Source organism: Scyliorhinus torazame, chromosome 17 (assembly GCF_047496885.1).
Source record: "Scyliorhinus torazame isolate Kashiwa2021f chromosome 17, sScyTor2.1, whole genome shotgun sequence".
NCBI lineage: Eukaryota > Metazoa > Chordata > Chondrichthyes > Carcharhiniformes > Scyliorhinidae > Scyliorhinus > Scyliorhinus torazame.
In genome coordinates this window covers 137883538-137905918 of record NC_092723.1, presented here as the reverse complement: position 1 = coordinate 137905918, position 22381 = coordinate 137883538, and the positions used below count along the sequence as shown (strand labels likewise).

The 22381-nt window shown below is 50.7% G+C and overlaps 1 protein-coding gene across 2 annotated transcripts in view; it reads right to left on the bottom strand.

The window, feature by feature from the left end:
* Positions 1–22381, bottom strand: part of LOC140394179 (voltage-dependent calcium channel gamma-3 subunit-like) — a 78894-nt gene that overhangs the window by 12599 nt on the left and 43914 nt on the right. Inside the window, exon 2 of one of the 2 annotated variants that reach the window (XM_072481133.1) lies at positions 4805–4888. The exons of the other annotated variant lie outside the window; for it this stretch is intronic. Coding sequence (XP_072337234.1) covers positions 4805–4888 — 84 coding nt within the window. The remainder of the gene's footprint in view (positions 1–4804; positions 4889–22381) is intronic. 2 annotated transcript variants of the gene reach the window in all.

Genomic DNA, 22381 nt, shown 5'->3' with positions numbered 1-22381 from the left:
ATGGGAGGGGTGGACCCTTGGATATTTGCAAGGCCGGGGGCTAGGGAATTTTCATTCTTCTCGCATGTCCATAAGGCTTATTCCCGGATCGACTTTTTTGTGTTGAGCAGGGCACTGATAGCGAGAGTAGAGGATACCGAGTACTCGGCAATAGCCATTTCGGATCACGCCCCGCATTGGGTGGACTTGGTGCTGGGGGAGGAGAGGGACCAGCGCCCGTTGTGGCGCTTGGATGTGGGGCTGTTGGCGGACGAGGAGGTAAGTGAGCGGGTCCGAGGAAGCATAAAGAGGTACCTGGAGGCCAACGATAACGGGGAGGTCCGAATGGAGATGGTATGGGAGGCGCTGAAGGTGGTGGTTAGGGGAGAGCTGATCTCCATTAGGGCCCACAAGGAGAGGAGGGAGCAGAGGGAAAGGGAGAGGCTGGTGGGGGAGATGGTGAGGGTAGATAGGAGGTATGCGGAGGTGCCTGGGGAAGGACTGTTGAGGAAGAGGCGATGCCTCCAGGCCGAATTCGACCTGGTGACCACCAGGAAGGCGGAGGTGCAGTGGAGGAAGGCCCAGGGGGCGATTTATGAGTATGGGGAAAAGGCAAGCCGGATGCTGGCGCATCAGCTTCGGAAGCGGGACACAGCTAGGGAGATCGGGGGAGTTAAGGACAGGGGAGGGAGTGTGGTGCGGAGTAGGGTTGGCACCAATGGGGTCTTCAGGGTCTTCTATGAGGAATTGTATCGGTCCGAGCCCCCACTGGAGGAGGGAGGGATGGGCCGCTTTTTGGACCAGTTGAGGTTTCCGAAGGTGGAGGAGGGACTGGTGGCGGGATTGGGGGCCCCGATTGGGCTGGAGGAGCTGACCAAAAGGATAGGGAGCATGCAGGCGGGGAAGGCACCGGAGTCGGACGGTTTCCCGGTTGAATTCTATAAAAAATATATGAACCTGTTGGGCCCGTTGCTAGTTAGGACCTTCAATGAGGCAAGGGAGTTGGGGGGGCTTTGCCCCCGATGATGTCCCGGGCACTGATCTCCTTGATCCTGAAGCGGGACAAGGATCCCCTGCAGTGTGGGTCTTATAGGCCGATTTTGTTGCTAAACGTAGATGCCAAGGTGCTGGCGAAGGTCTTAGCCACGAGGATTGAGGATTGTGTGCCGCAGGTCATCCACGAAGACCAGACGGGGTTCGTGAAGGGGAGGCAGTTGAACGCAAATGTGCGGAGGCTTCTGAACGTTATCATGATGCCGGCGAGGGAGGGGGAGGCGGAGATAGTGGGGTGATGGACGCTGAGAAAGCATTCGTTAGGGTAGAGTGGGGGTACCTGTGGGAGGTGCTGAAGAGGTTTGGGTTTGGGGAGGGGTTTGTCAGGTGGGTTAGGCTGCTGTATGAGGTCCCGATGGAGAGTGTGGCCAAGAACAGGAGGAGGTCTGAGTACTTTTGGTTGCACCGGGGGACGAGGCAGGGGTGTCCCCTGTCCCCCCTGCTCTTCGCACTGGCGATTGAACCCCTGGCTATGGCACTGAGGGAGTCGAGGAACTGGAGGGGATTGGTGCGGAGTGGGGAGGAGCATAGGGTGTTGTTCTATGCAGACGACTTGCTGATATATGTGGCGGACCCGGTGGGGGGAATGCCGGAGGTAATGAGGATCCTCAGGGAATTCGGGGATTTCTCTGGGTACAAGCTCAATATGGGGAAGAGAGAGCTGTTCGTGGTCCACCCAGGGGACCAGGAGAGGGGGATTGGCGAGCTCCCACTAAAAAGGGCGGAGAGGAGCTTCAGGTATTTGGGGGTCCAGGTGGCCAGGAGCTGGGGGGCCCATAGGCTTAATTTTACAAGGTTGGTGGAGCAAATGGAGGAGGAGTTCAAGAGGTGGGACGTGTTGCCGCTGTCCCTGGCGGGTAGGGTGCAGTCAATGACGGTGCTCCCAAGGTTTTTGTTCCTGTTCCAGTGCCTCCCCGTGTTTATCCCGAAGGCCTTTTTTAGGCAGGTCAACAGGAGCATAATGGGGTTTGTGTGGGCGCGAGGGACTCCAAGGGTGAGAAGGGTGTTCCTGGAATGGAGTATAGATAGGGGGGGGCTGGCGCTACCCAACCTCTGTGGGTACTACTGGGCTGCCAATGCGACGATGGTGTGCAAGTGGGTGATAGAGGGGGAGGGGGCTGCATGGAAGAGGCTGGAGACGGCGTCTTGTATGGGTACGAGTCTGGGGGCGCTGGCAATGGCGCCGCTGACGCTCCCTCCAATGAGGTATACCACGAGCCCGGTAGTGGCGGCTGCCCTCAAAGTCTGGGGGCAGTGGAGACGGCACAGGGGGGAAGTTGGGGCCTCGGTGTGGACCCCAATACAGGGGAACCACCGGTTCGTCCCAGGGAGAACAGATGGAGGGTTTTCGGGGTGGCACAGGGCAGGGATACGAAGGTTGGGAGACCTGTTTGTGGACGGGAAGTTGGCTAGCCTGGGTGAGCTGGAGGAGAAGTATGGGCCCCTGGGGAACACCTTCAGGTACTTACAGGTAAGGGCGTTTGCCAGGCGGCAGGTGGTGGAATTCCCGCGGCTGCTGCCATGCACAGTACAGGACAGGGTGCTCTCGGGGGGGGGGGGGGGGGGAAGATCTCGGAAATTTACCAGGTGATGCAGGAGGAGGAGGAGGCCTCGGAGGTGGAGGTGAAAGGTAAGTGGGAGGAGGAGTTGGGAGAGATGATCGAGGAAGGGACGTGGGCAGATGCCCTCGGGAGGGTGAACTCTTCCTCATCGTGCGCGAGGCACTGCCTCATACAGTTTAAGGCGCTGCACAGGGCACACATGACCGGGACAAGGATGAGCCGGTTCTTTGGGGGTGAGGACAGGTGTATTAGGTGCTCAGGGAGCCCAGCGAATCACACCCATGTGTTTTGTGCATGCCCAGCGCTGGAGGAATTATGGAAGGGCGTAGCGAGGACGGTGTCGAGGGTGGTAGGTTCCAGGGTTAAGCTGGGCTGGGGGCTCGCAATATTTGGGGTGGCAGAGGAGCCGGGAGTGCAGAAGGCGAAAGAGGCCGGTATTCTGGCCTTTGCGTCCCTGGTAGCCCGGAGAAGGATTCTTCTTCAGTGGAAGCATGCGAGGCCCCCAAGCGTGGAATCCTGGATCAACGATATGGCGAGGTTCATTAAGTTGGAGAGGGTGAAATTCGCCTTGAGAGGGTCAGTACAAGGGTTCTTCAGGCGGTGACAACTGTTCTTAGACTTCCTGGCAGAACGGTAGACATTGGTCAATGGCAGCAGCAAATCGGGGGGGGGGGGGGGGGGTACTTTGTTTTTTGTTTATTTACAATGGTGGATCTGTGAGGGGGGTGTATATATTTGCTATGTTTGTTTTGTATTAAGTCAGGGTGTTAATTTATTATTGATGTACAGGGGGGAGGGGGGTATGGAGGGTCGTTTTTTTGTTGTTGACTGTTTTGTATTTAACCCTGTTGGGTTCCTTTTTCATTTTCTTATTGATATTCTGTGAAAACCTTAATAAAAATTATTTTTAAAAAAAAGATTAGATAATGCTGGGTACAATTCTTTCCTTCCTATCTCTCACTTACTTTGTCTCTCACTCTGATCACACACTCTGTCTCACTCTTTCAAATATATATAGGTCATTTGGACTTATGCAGAGAGAATGCAAAATATTCTGTTAACACAAAGGTAGGGAGTTTTACAAGGATTGTAAAATACTTTAGGAGACTTAGGAAGTTAGCAGAATGTGTCGACAGGAGGGAATAGTTGCCAAGAAATGTGAGGTGATGTCTTCTGGAAGAAAGAACAAGGAATTGGGGGCATGAAAGCAATAGAATATAAACCTATTGAATATATAATTAATTGAAAATGAAATTAAAAAGCATTTTGTGGTTCATAAGTAGAGACATAGGGTACGAGAACAAAGAAGTTTGCTAAATTTGTATATGCCTGTAGTTACAATTGAGGTAGAGTGCAGAGTTTGGAAGACCCTGTTACGAGAAAGGACATAGAAAGGATGCAGAGTAAATTCAAAGTAAGGAGAGTGCTTAGGTGAAATTGCTTTAGACTCAGAGTTGTTGAAGTATGGGATGCTTCACTAGAGGTGGTGGTGGGGGGGGGGGGGGGGGGGGGGGCGGGGATAGAGAGTGTTTGAATAGAAATCATTGAATTTTAAGAAAACGGTAGATAATCATTTGAAGCAAAGAAAGATACGGAGCCATAGGGAAAGAGTGGAGTTGTGGGAATTTGTTGTTAATTGCTGTGGCCAAAAGCCAGCAATGACATGATGTTGTCAGTGCTGTAAACTTTTATGATTCGACAGACATAGAGAAAACCGTTTCCAAATATAATGGGGATGAGCTATGAGGTTACAGAAGCTTCAAATGTACAGTCTATGGTGAAGTTTAGAGTATGCAAAAATATTAAAACAAGTAATTCATGGTGAAGCTGGAATATTACTTCAGTATGGGCCACACTAGTGGACTGCATTTAAATAAGACAAACGTAACAACCAAAAAGTTACCTACTTCTTTATCTAAAGGTTGCTAAACATTTGGAATAATCGAAGTAGCAGGTTAATAGACCTTAAAACATTTGGATGCTAAAAATGTTTTTTTCTAGTTTGGCTGAGTTGGGTTATTTGAGTACTTGGCTGAACAGACTTTCTCCATCACTGACTTTATTGGCCCACATCTTAAAATGTTGAACAAATTAGTTGGGTTTATAACTAACTCGGAGAGATTATTTGTATCTTGTGTTCAAAAATGCCCTCCACAATGAAACAAAACCATTCAACCTGTGTGAAGCTCTCTCTCTCTTTGGAAACTTACGCAGCAAATATTCCGCTGTGTCCTGCTCATAGTCTGCATCCTCTGGAAAATGATCAATTATTTTGCAGATTCCTTTGAAGGTACCTGTTTGGAACACACATTTTAGAATCCAACACTTAAATATGTATAAAAATAGACACACAAGAAGTTTTTCAAAAGGGAAAAAAATCAAAATACATCAGCCTGGAAGATAATTAAGTGAAATTAAATTGCAGTCTGATATCGCTTTTCACATCCAGTACTCAATTTCACAGAGAACCTTTTCACTGCTCATCACTGATCCATTAGTGCCAGGGGCTTCTTTCAAAAATGCATCTGGAGCTGAAGGCAATGCAATCATCATTTCAGCATGAAATCTTGCACCTTTGTTGGTCCTAGTTACAATCATTGCCCATTCTCTTTCTCTCTCCATTCTCTTCCTTTTTCCTCTTTCCCAACGCCTTCATCTCTCCATTCCCTTGCTTCATGATCTTCCTCTGTCCTCTCCCAATTCTCTTTCTCAATGAGGCGAAGGCTAAAACATCTGCCCCCGCTCCCATCTGCAGCTCCGGTAGGTCTGACACCTTGAATACGGCCTCCAGGGGACCCAGCTCCAATTCCACATGCAGAACCTTGGACATGGTGCTGAAAAGCAATCCCCAATATTTCTCCAACTTCAGGCAGGTCCAGAACATATGGACATGATTGGCTGTGCCCTCCCACACCGCTGGTAGCTATCCTCCACCTCCTCAAACAGCTGGCTCATCCTCGTCTTCATTAAGTGCATCCTGTAAGCCACTTTAGGGGCTGGTTTAGCACAGGGCTAAATCGCTAGCTTTGAAAGCAGACCAAGGCAGGCCAGCAGCACGGTTGTATTCCCGTACCAGCCTCCCCGAACAAGCGCCGGAATGTGGCGACTAGGGGCTTTTCACAGTAACTTCATTTGAAGTCTACTTGTGACAATAAGCGATTTTCATTGATTAATTGAATCAACCCCAGCCTCTCACACAAAGTCGAGGCGTTAACCCTTCGCAGCACTTCACACCAGAATCCCTCGTCCAACACCATCCTCAACTCTTCCTCCCACTTGGCCTTAATCCCTTCCATAGATTCCTTAACCTCCTTCATAATCCTGCTGCAGATCACCGAAACAACCTCACTCTCCAGGCCCCCACCGACAGCACCTCCTCCAACAACGAAGAGGAAGGTGCCACTGGACAGTTCAGGAAAACGTTTCTTGCAAAATTTTGCACCTCCATGTACATGAAGCCCTCCTCACGCTGGAGCCCATACTTCACCCCCAACTCCTCCAAGCTTGCGAACCACCCCTCCAAAAACAGATTCTTCATCTCATTCACCCCTTTCTCCTCCCATCCCCCAAACCTCTCATCCATCCTCCCTGGCTCAAACCCATGTTTCTCTCTTAGCAGCATGACCCTCAAACCTGCCCGCAACTTGAGGTGCTGGCGGAATTGCCCCCAAATCTTCATCGTGGCTACTACCACAGGATTACCTGAGTGCTTCCCCGGGGCGAATGGCAGCGGTGCTGTTGCCAGCACCCACAACTCCGACCCTTTACAAGAACCCGCCTCCATCCACTTCCACAAAGCCTCTGTCTCTCTACTCCAGCCCCGCACCTTCTACGCATTCGCTGCCCAGTAATAGTGTAACAAGTTCGGAAGGGCCAACACCCCCCGACCACCACCACTGAAGCACTGCCTTCCTTATCCTGGCTTCTGTCCCTGCCCACAAAAATGACAAGACCATCTTGTCCACTCTCGAAAGAGTGACTTTGGCAAAAAGACCGACAGACACTGGAACAGGAACATGAACCGTGGCAAAATGTTCATTTTTACTGCCTGCACCTGACCTGCCAGCGACAAGGGGAGAATATCCCATGTTACTAAGTCCTCCTTTACCCTCCCCACCAGGCTCGTGAAATCAAGCTTACAAAGTTATGCCCAGTCCTCATCCCCTTACTTAGTGGATACCTGTGCACCCTTTCAGCTAATTTTCTTATTTGCTAGGATTTGTAATGTTTTATATTGAATATAAGAACATGAGGAAGGACATTTCACACCCTTATTCAGTGCAGATACCATTAATCTGTAAATGCAATTTGTCATCTGACCTCAGGTGGTTGGAGTCTATTTTTTGAATCGGCCTCTTGCTTTATATCATCAACAAATAGTGCCTTTATTTGAAAAATAAAATGAAGGAAGTGTGATTTAAACTTATTTATAGCATGGGGTCAGGGAAAGTACTCGAGGCTTTCTGAGAGACCGACATCCTTGAAGGTTGATAAATCACCAGTACCGGATGGAATGTACCCCAGTCTATTAAAGAAAGCCAAGGAGCGGGCAGCACGGTGTCACAGTGGTCAGCACTGCTGCCTCATGGCGCTGAGGTCCCAGGTTCGTTCCAGGCTCTGGGTCACTGTCCGTGTGGAGTTTGCACATTCTCTCCGTGTTTGCGTGGGTTTTGCCCCCACAACCCAAAGATGTGCAGGTTAGGTGGAATGAACACGCTAAATTGCCCCTTAATTGGAAAAAATGAATTGGGTACTCTAAATTTATTTTTAAAAAGGAAGCGAAAGAGAAAATGGCGGATGTGTTGAGGATCATTTTCCAATCTCACTAGATACAGGTGAGGTATCTGAGGATTGGAGGTCTGTGAACATTGTACCATTATTTAAAAAGGGTGCGAGGAATAGGCCAGAAAAATATAGACCTCAGACCTAATGAAGGTCCTGTCCTGGGCTCTGTACCGTCTGCTCCTGGTGGCGACGGGTTTGCAATCCGGGGCGAGGTTTGCAAACGGAAGGCGGGTCGACCTTAAGGGTCGTGAGGTCGCAAACAGTAAGGGGTGGTAGGACCTGCCAAATTTCAGGGTTAGGCTCTCCAGGCCGAGTAGCAAGGCACGTAGAGCCGGAAGCCGCTGAACTCTACGCCCTGGACGGTGAAGGTGGCGATGCAGTACCCCTGGATCACCACGGCGTGGGATCCGGAGGCCAGGGAGATACTTTGGTTAGAGGGGTGTACCGCGAGGGAGCAGCGCCTTACCATATCGGGGTGGATGAAGCTCTCAGTGCTCCCGGAGTCCAGAAGGCAGGATGTCTCGTGCCCGTCGACCTTCACCTTGTCGAAGTGGACGCGAGGTTGTGCGGTCGAGACTGGTCGATCATGATCGAGGCGAGACGCGGCTGGTCGTCGACGGTTGGAGACAATGAGCAGCCCGATGAGGTGCCCGACGGGCAGGGGTCCTGAGGCGGCGCCCATGGGCCGCACGTGTCCTGGGGCAGCCAAGATGGCGGCGCCCTCGGGCCGCACGTGTCCTGGGGCAGGCAAGATAGCAGTGCCCATTGGTTCTGAGGCAAGCCAGATGGCGGTGCCCACGGGCCGCACGTGGTTTGAGGAGAGGAAGATGGCGGTGCCCACTGGCTGCACGTGTTGTGAGTGGAGCAAGATGGCGGCGCCCACGGGCTGCACGTGGTTTGAGGAGAGGAAGATGGCGGTGCCCACTGGCTGCAGGTGGGGGTTGCCGCGACAATAGCGGCGATTGAGCGGGCCTGGCACACTGCAGCAAAATGTCCCTTCTTGCCACAGGCCGTGCAGAGCGCGCTCCGCGCCGGGCAGCGCTGCCGGGGGTGTTTTGTCTGTCCGCAGAATTTGCACTTGGGTCCCCCGGGGTTGGTTGGCTGCCGCGCGGCGCAGGCATGTGGTTGGCTGAGGGCGGTCCACGATGGGGTGGCTGCTGGCGGGGTCCACGATGCACAGGAGGGGTGGGCTGTGCGGTCGGGGGCATAAGCCTGTACATTGCGTGAAGCGACCGTGAGCGAGAGAGCTAGTTTCTTGGTCGCTGCGAGGTTAAGCCCCTTCTAAGAGGCGCTGGCGGATGTAGTCAGACCCTATACCCGTAACGAACGTGTCTATCATTAGCAGGTTCGAATGTTCCGTGGCCGAAACGGCCTGGCAGTCACAGTCTCTCACCAGGGCGAGCGGGGCACGCCAGAAATCTTCCACAGACTCACTGGGAAGTTGGTGCCACGTGGAGAGGAGGTGCCTGGCGTAGATCTTGTTGGTCTGCTGAGCGTAATTCTCCTTCAGTAGCGCCATAGCCTCTGTGTAGGTAGGCGCCTCCTGGACGAGGGGAGAAACGTTGGAGCTCAGCCACGTGTACAGAATCTGGTGCTTTTGAGATTGGGTCTGGCGCAGACCCGATGTATGCTTCAAAGCAAGCTAGCCAATGTAGGAAGTCCTTTTTGGCGTTGTCTGCTTGAGAATGCAGCTGCAGGCGATCCGGCTTGATGCGGAGGTCCATCTCTGAAAATTCTCTGTGTAATAAATTGATGCACTATCAATTACGACGAGATGAGAGTAGAATGTAATCGAGGCTTTATTACACAGAGATGTGTGGCCTCCTACAGCAGCGGAGCCAGCAGGCAGGGATCTATCCCCGTACCTATAGTACAGGGGCCTTACCGTAATATCCATATATACAATATAATACAACAGTGGTGACTACCACACAACCGAGGGCAATAATAACCAAACTGAACCAGTACCAGGACCGAGAAAGAATCCTGCGCTGGGCCAGACTGTAGCTGGGAAGGACATAGAATAAAGATATACCAGGACCTTGGGGCTGATCTGGCCAGGAGACGGGCGGAATTTAACAGGGCAAAAGCAGCCCTGTACAAGAACGGCGTACGCTTTGATGTGCTGTACCCAGCAAAGCTCTGGGTCAAGTCCCAAGGCAAAAAACACTTCTTTACAGCCCCTGTCGAGGCAGACAGGTTTGTTACAGAGTGCGGGCCACAACAGCGACATCTGGGGAAGTGATAAGGGGCCCCTGGCAAGGAACGACAGTGCAGCGACGAGCCGATGCCGGGGGGCGGGGGGGGGAAGGAAGGAAGGACCTCTTTCTGCCCCCCCTGCAACACATCCTGAGCAACAAGCAGCAAGCCACCACCTGAGAAACCGCTTTGCGCGGGAGATTGTGACCTCGTTCGAGAGAGTACGAGAGCAGCGGAGAAGATAAAGCGGAGGGGCAAGTGAGAGGAGTGCAGGGTAAGATGGTGAAAGAACAGACAGGAACTACAGAGCGCAGGCGAGGAAGAAACAAGACAGTGACTCCTGGGAGGGGGGTCACCCCACTAGCGGGAAAGCTAGCGCCGGGAGCATGGCACAGAGAAAGGCCGCGGCGTACCCCCGACATGGGGGACGCCGCAAGGGTGGGGGCGGGGACACAGCGGAGACGGAGGAGCAAAGGGGGAAAAGAGCTGGGGGAAGGGGACAAAGGGTGGGGGAGCACGAGAAAGGGGGGATAAGGGGGGAAGGGTAGAGGGGAGGACTGGGGAGTGGGGGGGGGGGGGGGCATATGGAGAAGTAAAAATAGGACCAGAACGAGAGCAAATATATGGCTACAAAGGGCCGCAACCAGGGTCCGGAGCAAGGACTGCAAGCAACCAACTAGTACGGTCTCTGGGTGAAGGGAGACCCGGAGTACAGGGGCCTACCCATGTGGCGGACGCATAGTTGGTGGCCATGTTGGGCGCCCCCTGGACAAAGGGAAACCCCGGAGTGCAGGGACAAATCCACATGGCAGGCGCACTGTTGGCGGCCATGTTGGGCGCCCCCTGGACAAAGGGAAACACCAGAGTGCAGGGGCAAATCCACATGGCGGCGGCCATGTTGGCTGCCCCCTGGACAAAGGGAAACCCCGGAGCACAGGGGCGCGTCCACCAGGTAAGTATGGTTAATCCCACAGGAGTGGGACCATGGCGGAAATCTCTGACATAGTGACGCACTGACCGATCATGGGCGGGGGGGGAACTTTAACTTTGTACAGGACCCACAGACAGACAAGTCAAACCCCAGAACGGGGAAGATCTTGAACATGGCGAAGGAACTCGGTCGTTTTATGGAGCAGATGGGGGCGGGGGACCCTTGGAGGTTCACCCACCCAGGGGAGAAAGAGTTCTTCTTCTCCCCAGTGCACAACATATACTCTAGGATCAACTTCCTTGGTGGGGAAATCGGTGCTTCCATGGTGGTCAAAGCGGAATACTCCACAATCGGAATCTCCGACCATGCTCCACATTATATGGATGTGAGGTTGGAGACGGGCAGGGCCCAACGCTCCGCATGGAGGTTGGGCACTGCCCTACTAGCCGACATGGCTTTCAGCGAAAGGGTATCATAGGCCATAGTGGAGTATACTAAAAACAACCAAAACAGGGAGGTCTCACCCTCCACGTTCTGGGAGGCGCTAAAGGCCGCAATAGAAGGGAAGTTATCGCCTTCAAAGAGCAAAGAGACAGTGGGGAAAGGATGGCTAGGCAGCAGCTGGTCGACTCCATACTGGAGGTAGACTGGCGATACTCCGAGGCCCCGACCGTAGAACTCCTGGTGAAGAGGAAAAAGCTACAAATGGACTTTGACATGCTCTCCACGAGGAAAGCGGTACACCAACTCTGCCAGCCACGGGGAACCCTATACGAACACGGAGACAAAGCCAGCAACCAGCTGGCACACCAGCTGAGAAAGCAGGCAGCCACTAGAGAGATCGCGCAAATTAGAGACAACAGAGGCACATTGGAAAGAGACCTGGAAGCAGAAAAGGTCTTCGACAGAGTCGAGTGGAAGCACTGGAGCGGTTCAAGCTTGGAACAGGGTTCACCTCATGGTTGAAGCTGCTATACAACCATGCCATGGCGAGAACAAATACCAGTTCCCAGTACTTCCAGCTGCACAGGGGCACCAGGCAGGGATGCCTATTGTCCCCACTGCTGCTCTCCCTAGCGATCGAACCATTAGCGCTCACACTCAGAACAGCAAGAAACTGGAGGGGGATCCAAAGATGAGGCAGAGAGCATAGAGTCTCGTTCGATGCAGATGACCTACTCCTCTACAACTCCGACCCACAGAGCAGCATGGACGGTGTTATAACCTGCCTACTTACCATTGGCTGGGGACTAATGACTATCCCACAATCCTATGGGAGTATGAGCTTCCCCAATGAGGGGGGGCGGAGAAACCACTAGTAAACTCCTAGTATAAATAAGCTGGCCAGTTCAGGAACCAGGAGGAAGGAGTATGTAGCAAGGGAAGTTACTGCTACTGTTATGTATATGTTATAGTAAATAAATGTTATTACTTTGTATCCTTAAAACTCGTGCTGGATTCTTCGTGGCCCTTACAAAACTGGCGACGAAGGTAAAAGTGAATAGCTGTCTACACTGCTGAAGCCACCTCCCTGGATTTTTGTTGGATACAGGTTGGAAGTTGTTTTCTATTATACCATGCCTCTGTACGGACGTTTGGATGTTTTTGATGCTGCGCTGGAAAGCTGGAACCAGTACACACAACGGATGCGTTACTATTTCCAGGCAAACAATATCACCGAAAACGAGCGCCAGGTGGTCATATTGCTCACCGCCTGCGGCCCACATACATTTGGGGTGATTAGGAGCCTTACGTACCCAGCTGCGCCGGACACCAAAACGTTTGATGAACTTGTGAATATAGTGGGGCAACACTTTAACCCAACCCCGTCCACGATAGTCCAGCGTTACCGGTTTAATACCGCTGAGAGGACCCCTGGAGAATCCCTTGCCGATTTTCTATCCAGGCTACGCAGGATTGTGGAGTACTGTGACTATGGTGAGACCTTGTCAGAAATGTTACGCGACCGTTTGGTTTGCGGTATTAACAATGCAGCAACCCAGAGAAAGTTGTTAGCGGAGCCAACATTGACTTTTCAACAGGCCATTCAAATAGTATTGTCCCGAGAGAGCGCAGAACGAGGAGTGCAGGAGCTACAGGGAATGGAAGTGCATGCCTTGGGGCGCAGCCCTTTCCGTCCAAAAACGTCCCCCCGCACTCCTGCAGTACCTTGGGAGAGGCAACGTCCGGACCGACGCCAGTGGCCATCGGACATTCCTCCCCGAAGGGAGCCTTCTCCAGAACCAATGGATAAGGAGCCATATCCGCGTCAGACTTGTAGGCGCCGACCTCGTCGCGGACGGCGGTCCTGGGGACGCCAGAGGCGCCGTCGTTCCGGCCGAAACTGGGACCAGCCCAGGGGCCGTAACTGGGACCAGCCCAGAGGCCATACCTTCCATGTGGATGAACCTGCGGCGACTACTCCTGAGGACGTGGAGACGGAGGACGACTGACTGCAGCTGCATTGTGTGGCAGCTCCCCGTGTGGCCCCCATTAAGGTGACAGTACGGGTCAATGGCCACCCGCTTGAGATGGAGTTGGATACTGGCGCAGCGGTCTCCGTGATCGCCCAGAGGACATTCGACCGCATCAAGCAGGGTATACAGACCCTTTCATTAACCGACTCACAGGCCAGGTTGGCCACCTACACGGGGGAACCACTGGACATTGCAGGAACTACAATGACCCCTGTTGTCTATGGACGCCAGGAGGGGCGTTTCCCACTTATCGTGGTGTGCGGCCATGGGCCCAGCCTGTTGGGTCGGGACTGGTTGCGCCATTTGCGGTTGCAATGGCAGCACATCCTCCAAACAGTTTCTGAAGGGTTGACTGAGGTGCTAGGACGATACCCAGATGTATTCCTGCCTGGTTTGGGGAAAATAAAAGGGGCCGTAGCCCGTATCCAAGTTGAACCAGGAGCCACGCTGCGCTATTTCCGGGCGCGCCCAGTGCCTTACGCCTTGCTCGAGAAGGTAGAAGGGGAGCTCACTCGTTTGGAGAGTTTGGGTATTATCAGGCCCGTCCGTTTAGCTGACTGGGCAGCACCAATTGTACCTGTAATGAAGCCAGATGCCACAGTTCGCTTGTGTGGCGACTATAAACTTACAGTGAATACAGTTTCCCGACTCGACCGATATCCAATGCCTCGCATAGAGGATCTCTACGCGAAACTTGCAGGTGGACTCTCGTTCACAAAATTAGATATGAGTCACGCCTACCTGCAGTTGGAGCCGGACCCTGCCTCCCGACCATATGTAACGATTAATACACACCGGGGCCTGTATGAATATACACGGTTGCCCTTTGGAGTATCCTCTGCCTGCGCAATTTTTCAATGTGTTATGGAGGGCATTTCGAGAGGTTTACCACGTGTGGCTGTCTACCTAGATGACGTTTTGATTACAGGGACATCGGAGCAAGAACATTTGGAAAACCTGGAGGCTGTCCTTAGACGCCTTTCGGAGGCTGGAGTCCGTTTACGTCGCACAAAGTGCGTATTTCAGGCAAAGGAAGTAGTCTACTTAGGTTATCGGGTGGACCGCGAAGGTCTGCACCCTGTCGCAGAGAAGGTGCGTGCAATTCAACATGCCCCCGCCCCGACTGACACTTCGCATCTTCGTTCTTTTCTCGGTCTCGTAAACTATTACGGGAAGTTCCTCCCCAATCTGGCAACTACGCTGGCCCCTTTGCACCTTCTGCTAAAGAAAAATCACACCTGGGTTTGGGGACGCGTGTGATTGTCCCGGAAAAAGGCCAGGAGCTGATACTATCAGACTTGCACAATGGGCATCCTGGCGTGACCAAAATGAAAATGTTGGCCCGGAGTTATGTCTGGGGGCCAGGCCTCGACACCGACATTGAGAAGGTGGCCCAAAGCTGCTCCATTTGCCAGGAGCATTAGAAGCTTCCGCCGGCCGCGCCCCTACATCACTGGGAATGGCCAGGGCGGCCTTGGGGACGCTTGCATGCAGATTTCGCAGGCCCTTTTCAAGGATCCATGTTCCTTCTACTAATTGACGCCCAGTCCAAATGGCTAGAGGTGCATAAGATGCAGGGGACAACGTCCTGCGCAACAATTGAAAAGATGCGTTTATCGTTTAGTACGCATGGCCTCCCCGAGGTGCTGATCACGGATAATGGCACTCCATTCACGAGTGAGGAGTTTGCTAGGTTCACAAAGATGAACGGCATCCGCCATATCCGCACTGCCCCTTACCACCCGGCTTCAAATGGGTTGGCAGAGCGCGCAGTGCAGACATTCAAAAGAGGCCTAAAGAAGCAGTCTTCCGGATCAATGGACACGAGACTGGCTCGCTTTTTGTTTACGTACAGGACCACCCCCCATGCAGTGACTGGGGTAGCTCCCGCAGAACTCCTAATGTGCCGGAGGCTTCGCACCCGCCTTAGTATGGTTTTCCCGGATCATTGGCACAAAAGTACGCCGCACACAAGAACGGCAGGGCCAGGGATTTTCTCGGCATCGTCCGATTCGGCAGTTTGCGCCCGGTGACCCAGTATTCGTTCGGAATTTTGCTGGTGGTGCCCAATGGGTTCCTGGTGTAATCTTTCGCCAAACGGGCCCTATATCTTACCAAGTGCAAGCCCAGGGTCGTCTCCAGCGAAAACATGTAGACCACGTTCGGTCCAGAAGATCATCCCCTCAAAAGATTCCCCGCCCCCGGAGCTCATTTCAACAGCCGCAGAGACCAGAGACAAGGGAAGGTAGTCCTCACAATCTTCCACTGGTGCCTCACTCGAAGCCTGCGCAGGTCGTTACGGGACCGAATGGAGATAGAGACACTGACATGACGGAGGCAGCAGACTCTGACTCCGAGATGGAGATACAGGATGCATCAGAGGGGGAATCCTCGGGTCCACGGGCCGTGGATGTACAACCACGCTGTTCATCACGGAAGCGCCGGTCTCCGTCTCGTTACACGCCGCCTGACCCAGCGCCGCATGCAAATGGCGTCCGGCCTGCGGCCAAACGAGTCCGACGCCCTCCTTTGCCAGGGTCTTCGGTGGATTCCTTGGACTTTGGGGGGGAGGGATGTTATAACCTGCCTACTTACCATTGGCTGGGGACTAATGACTATCCCACAATCCTGTGGGAGTATGAGCTTCCCCAATGAGGGGGGCGGAGAAACCACTAGTAAACTCCTAGTATAAATAAGCTGGCCAGTTCAGGAACCAGCAGGAAGGAGTATGTAGCAAGGAAAGTTACTGCTACTGTTATGTGTATATGTTATAGTAAATAAATGTTATTACTTTGTATCCTTAAAACTCGTGCTGGATTCTTCGTGGCCCTTACAAAAGACGGAATCATCGCGCTCCTGAAAGAGTTCGATGTCTCCTCGGGCTACAAACTCAACATGAGCAAAAGCGAGATCTTCCCGGTGAACCATCAAGGGGGAGGGGCAACACTGGCTGGACTGCCGTTTAAACCGGCCCAGCACAAATTCCGCTACCTGGGGATCCAAATCGCTCATGACTGGACGGAGGTTCACAAGTGGAACCTCACCAGTCTGAGAGAGGATGATTTTTGTGCTCCAGACCTGGAGTGGTACTTGAACCCAGAGACTTAGAGGCAAGAGTACTACTAATTGAGACACAGCTGATGCTCTTCAGCTTTTAAAGAGATAATCACACATCCCACTGGATAATAGAACAGAAGCATTGAGTGAATTAACTATTGAGTGAGGTTAGCACATTAATTTGCTCAAAAGATCCAGCAACTTGTGCAACGAGCTTTATCTCATAGGATATATAATATAAGCTTGGTCTCATTCCTGTTTAGTGCCCCTCTCCTAGTGCAATTCACAGATAGGCAGGTCTACAACATCACTTGCCCACAATATTTAGCGAAAAGAAACATTTCAAATGAACATTGTTGTGAAGACTAGAAAACAGTTGAAAATCATTAACCAAAGCATAGGTACTTTAGGAACAGGTGTAGACCATTCAGCCCCTCGTGGCTGGTCTCCACCGCAATTTTATTTGTATTTACTCCATATCGCTTCATACCTTTACCTGACAATAATCTATCGGTGTCTCAGTCATAAAAACTCCCCAAGTGTTACCCAGTATCCACACATGATAAATTAAACAGATGAGTAAATAAAATAAGGATGAAGGAATTTTGTTTTATGGCTGCAGTTTGCAGTGTCTTTTTGAAGGCTGAAAACTTGACTCCTGTTTGTTAGATTTTAGTTGACAAATACAAATCCAATTCTCAATTCATCCCTCCAAATCTAACTGCTACTTTCTAGATACTGCCTCCCAAGAGACTTACTTTTATTCTGCTCGGAGTACATTTTGTCCTTCTCTCCATCGTTTGTTCCCTTTTCTCTTAGCTGATGGCTTCTGTTTGTTTCCAAAAAGTCAACAGGATAAACTTAAATCTTTCAGTCTCGGCTGTCTCTTTCGCTCTCACTCTATCCATTTACCTATATTATAATATGTCTATCCATCAGCTATTCTCTGTGTAACATCCTGGAAGCAACTTCTTATGTTTATTTGGGCAGCATGGTGGCACAGTGGTTAGTACTGCTGTCTCACAGCACCAAGGGCCTATGTTCAGTTCTGGCCTTGGTGACTATGTGGAGTTTGAACTTTCTCCCCGTGTCTGTGTGGGTTTCCTCCGGGTGCTCCGGATTCCTCCCACAGTCCGAAGATGTGCAGGTTAGGTAAACTGACTGTGCTAAATTGCCCCTTAGTATACACTGGGGCTGTTTAGCACAGGGCTAAATCGCTGGCTTTGAAAGCAGACCGAGGCAGGCCAGCAGCATGGTTCGATTCCCGTAACAGCCTCCCCGAACATGTGCCGGAATGTGGCGACTAGGGGCTTTTCACAGTAACTTCATTTGAAGCCTACTTGTGACAATAAGCGATTTTAATTTCATTTCAATGATATGTGGGTTTACGGGGATATGGCGGGGGAGTGGGCCTAAGGTGCTCTTTCAGAAGGTCAGTGGAGACTCAATGAGCTAAATGGCCTCCTTCTGCACTGTAGGAATTCTATAGTCTGGCTTACACTGCTCTGTTATCCTCTATGCAATGCCTAGGGTTCAAACTGACTGTGCCAGCAATGATAGTGTGCATAACAAGATGGTGTATCGCAGCACTGATTGAATGTATTAGATGGCTAAGTAAAAATAATTGTATCTGCAGGTTGGCAAGTTCCCAGGTCCTGATTAACTTCACCCTCGGGTCTTAAAAGAACTGGCTAGTGACATAGGTGATGTGTTGGTTTTAATTTTCCAAAGTTCCTTCCATTCGTGAAAGGTTCCATTTGATTGGAAAATAGCAAATTTAACTCCTTTATTCAAAAAGGGAAAGAGACAGAATGCAGGAAACAACAGCTTAACAAGTGTCATGGGGAAAATGTTAGAAGCCATTATTTAGGATGCGAGAGCAGGGCACTTAGACAAATTTAAGATAATCAGGCAGAGTCAACATGGTTTTGTGAAAGGGAAATAATGTTTAATGAACATATTCGAGTTCTTTGAAGAAGCACGTATGTGCAAAAGATAAGGCATTCGTAACAATCTTCAGCTAGAAGTGCCAAGTGGATGATCCATCTCAGTCTTCTCCGGAGATGTCAGATGTCAGTCTTCAGCCAATACGATTCACTTCACACGATATCAAGAAACGGTTGAAGGCACTGGACACTCCGAAGGCTATGGGCCCTGACAGTATCCCAGCAATAGTACTGAAGACTTGTGCTCCAGAACTGGCCACACCCCTAGCCAAGCTGTTCCAGTACAGCTGTAACACTGGCATCTACCTGGCAATGTGGAAAATTGCCCAGGTGTGTCCTGTACACAAGAAACAGGGCAAATCCAACCCAGCCAATTACCGTAATGGAAGGGGTCATCAACAGTGCTATAAAGTAGCACTTACTCTGAAATATCCAGCTCACGGATGCTCAGTTTGAGTTCCGCCAAGGTCACTCAGCTCCTGACCTCATTACAGCCTTGGTTCAAACATGGACAAAAGAGCTGAAGACCAGAGGTGAGGTGAGAGTGACTGCCCTTGACATCAAGGCAGCATTTGACCGAGTGTTGCATCAAGGAGCCCTAGCTAAACTGGAGGGAAAATTGTCCGCTGGTTGGAGTCATACCTGGCACAAAGAAAGATAGTTGTGGTGGTTGGAGGTCAACATCAGCTCCAGGACATCACTGTAGGCGTTCCTCAGGGTAGCACCGGGGGTGGGGGAGGGTGCTGGATGTGGGGTTTTGGGGATGGCAGCGAGCTGGGATCGAGCGAGGTTTGGGGACTTGTTTATCGATGGGGACTTTCCATGTTTGGAGGAATTGGAGGAGGAGTTTGAGCTGCTTGGTGGGAATGGGTTCTGCTACTTGCAGGCGAGGGATTTTCTGCGGAGGTAGCTTCGACCTTTCTGCACCTGCCGCCCCAGGGGTACAGGACAAGTTTGTGTCGAAAATGGGAGTGGGGGAGGGGAAGGTCTCGGGAAATTTACAAAGAGTTCATAGAATGAGAGGGAAGTGAAAGTGTGAGGAAGAACTGGGCAAGGAATTAGAGGCGGGGTTGTGGGAGGATGCCTTGAGTAGTGTCAATGCGTCCTCGTCGTGTGCCAGGCTTAGCCTGATATAATTCAAAGTGGTCCACAGGGCGCATATGACTATGGCAGGTTCTTCAAAGGGGTGGAGGATTGGTGGGCCCGCAAATCATGTCCATATGTTTTGGGCATGTCCAAGGCTTAGGGGATTTTGGCAGGAATTTGCCAATATCATGTCAAAGGTATTAAAGGTACGGGTGGTTCCGAGTCCAGAGGTTGCGATTTTTGGCGTGTCGGAAGACCTGGGAATCCAGGGGGTAAGAGAGGCTGATGTTTTGACCTTTGCCTCCCTGGTAGCCCGGAGATGGATCTTATTGGCGTGGAGGAACCCGGAACCCTGAAATTGGGGGTATGGGTTAGTGACATGGGCGGGTTTCTTAGGTTAGAGAAGATTACGTTCGCCCTGAGGGGATCGATACTAGGATTTGCCCGGAGGTGGCAGCCGTTTATCGACTTCTTTGGGGAAAATTAAGCTGTCAGGAGGGGGTGGGAGACCTGGGGGGTTGGATGAACTGGGAAACAGTTAATGGGAAAGGGGAAATGGGGAATTGTGTACGTAAGCCATGTTGGCTGGGTTTGGTGGTTGGTTGAGTGGGTGTTATTTACTTTGTTGTTTTTCTTCTTGAAAATTGTTAAAATTTTATATGCCTTAATAAAAATATATATTTTTTAAAAGGAGTTCCTCAGGGAAGTAGTTCTAGACCCAACCATCTTCCAGCTGCTTCATCCATGACCTCCCTTCCATCATATGGTCAGAAGTGGGGATGTTTGCAGACGGCTGCACAATGTTCAGCACCATTCGCAACTCCTCAGATAATGAAGCAGTCCATGTCCAAATGTAGCAAGATCTGGACAATATCCAGGAGTAGGCTGACAGGTAGCAAGTTACATTTGTGCCACACAAGTGCCAGGCAATTACTATCTCCTACAAGAGAGGATCTGACCATCACCCTTGACATTCAATGGTGTTACCATCGGTGAATCCCCAAAAATCAACATCCTGGGGGTTACCATTGATTAGAAGCTGAACTGAATAATGAAATTAAATGAAAATCGCTTATTGTCACAAGTAGGCTTCAAAAGAAGTTACTGTGAAAAGCCCCTAGTTGCCACATTCCGGCGCCTGTTCGGGGAGGCTGGTACGGGAATTGAACCGTGCTGCTGGCCTGCCTTGGTCTGCTTTCAAAGCCAGCAATTTAGCCCTGTGCTAACCAGCCCCTGGACTAGCCATATTAATACTGCGGCTACCAGCGCAGGTCAACGGCTAGGAATCCTACGGTGCGTAATTCACCTCCTGACCCCCCAAAGCCTGTCCACCATCTACAGGGCACAAGTCAGGAGTGTAATGGAATACTCTCCACTTGCCTGGATGAGTGCAGCTCCAACAACACTCAAGAAGCTTGACATTATCCAGGACAAAGCAGCCCGCATGATTGGCACCCCATCCACAAACATTCAGACCCTCCACCACCGACGAACAGTGGCAGCCATGTGTACCATCTACAAGATGCACTGCGGTAACTCACCAAGGTCCCTTAGACAGCACCTTCCAAACCCACGACCACTACCATCTATAAACACAAGAGCAGCAGATACCTGGGAACCCCACCGCCTGGAGGTTCCCCTCCAAATCACTCACCAACCTGACTTGGAAATATATCATCGTTCCTTCACTGTCGCTGGGGCAACATCCTGGAACTCCCTCCCTAACAGCACAGTGGATATACCTACACCTCAAGGACTCCAGCGGTTCAAGAAGCAACTCACCATCACCTTCTGAAGGGCAACTAGGGATGGGCAATAAATGCTGGCGTAACCAGCAATGCCCACATCCCGGAAATACATTTTTAAAAGTAACGTGCTGTGGATAAAGGAAACCAGTGGATGTATTGCACATGAATTTGCAGAAGGCATTTGATAAGGTGCCACATCAAAGATTATTGTGGAAAATAAAAGCTCCTTGTATAGGGGATGAACATATTGGCATGGATAGAAGATTGGCTAGCTAACAGGAAACAGAAAGTAGGCATAAATGAATCGTTTTCTAGTTGTCAGGGTGTGATGGGGTGGTGTGCCACAGGGACCATTGGTGAAGCCACACCTGGAGTATTGTGTGCAGTTTTGGTGTCCTCATCTGAGGAAGGATGTTCTTGCAATGGAGGGAGTGCAGTAAAGGTTTATCTGGCTGATTCTTGGAATGGTGGGACTGTCATAGGAGTAAAGACTAAGCCGGTTAGATTATATTCATTGGAGTGTAGAAGAGTGAGAGGGGATCTCCTAGAAACGTACAAAATTCTAACAGGATTAGACAGGGGAGATTCAGAAAGAATCTTCCCGGTGATGGGGGAGTCCAGAGCTAGGGGTCATAATTTGAGGATAAGGGGTAAACCTTTTAGGACTGAAGTGAGGAGAAATGTCTTCACCCAGAGAGTGGTGAATCTGTGGAATTCACAACTACAGAAAGTAGTTGAGGCCAAAATGGTGAGTAATTTCAAGAAGGAGTTAGATATAGCTCTTGGGGCTAAATGGATCAAGGGATATGGGGGGAAGGTGGGATCAGGGTATTGAACTTGATGATCAGCCATGATCATAATGAATGGCGGAGCAGACTCGAAGGGCCAAATGGCCTCCTCCTGCTTCTGTTTTCTACGTATGTTTCTATCAATCAGTGCTGGGGCCTCAACATTTTAAAATTTATATAAATAACTTGGATGAAGGAACCAAAGGTATGGTTGCTAAATTTGCTGGTGACACAAAGATAGTCGGAAAGTAAGTTGTGAAGAGGACGTAAGGAGGCTACAAAGGAATATAAGTTAAGTGAGTGGGCAAAAATCTGACAAATGGAGTATAATTTGGACAAATGTGAAATTGCCCATTTTAGCAGGTAAAATAAAGAAACATATGTGAATGGTGAGATTGCAGAGCTCTGAGATGCAGGGGGTTCTGGGTGTCTAGTGCATGAATCACAAAAGGTTAGTTTGCAGGTACAAGTAATTAGAAATCTAATATAATGTTATTGTTTATTGTGAACGGAATTGAATGTAAAAGTAGAGAGGTTATACTTCAATTGTGTAGGACATTGGTATGACCATATCTGGAGTACTATTGGTCTCTTTATTTAAGGAAAGATGTAAAGGTATTAGAAGCAGTTCAGAGAAGGTTTACTAGACTAATACCAATGGGCAGGCTGTCTTGTGAGGAAACGTTGGAGAGGTTAGGTTTCTACCTAGTAGAGTTTAGAAGAGTAAGAAGTGACTTGATTGAAACCTTTGAGATCCTGAGGGGTATTGA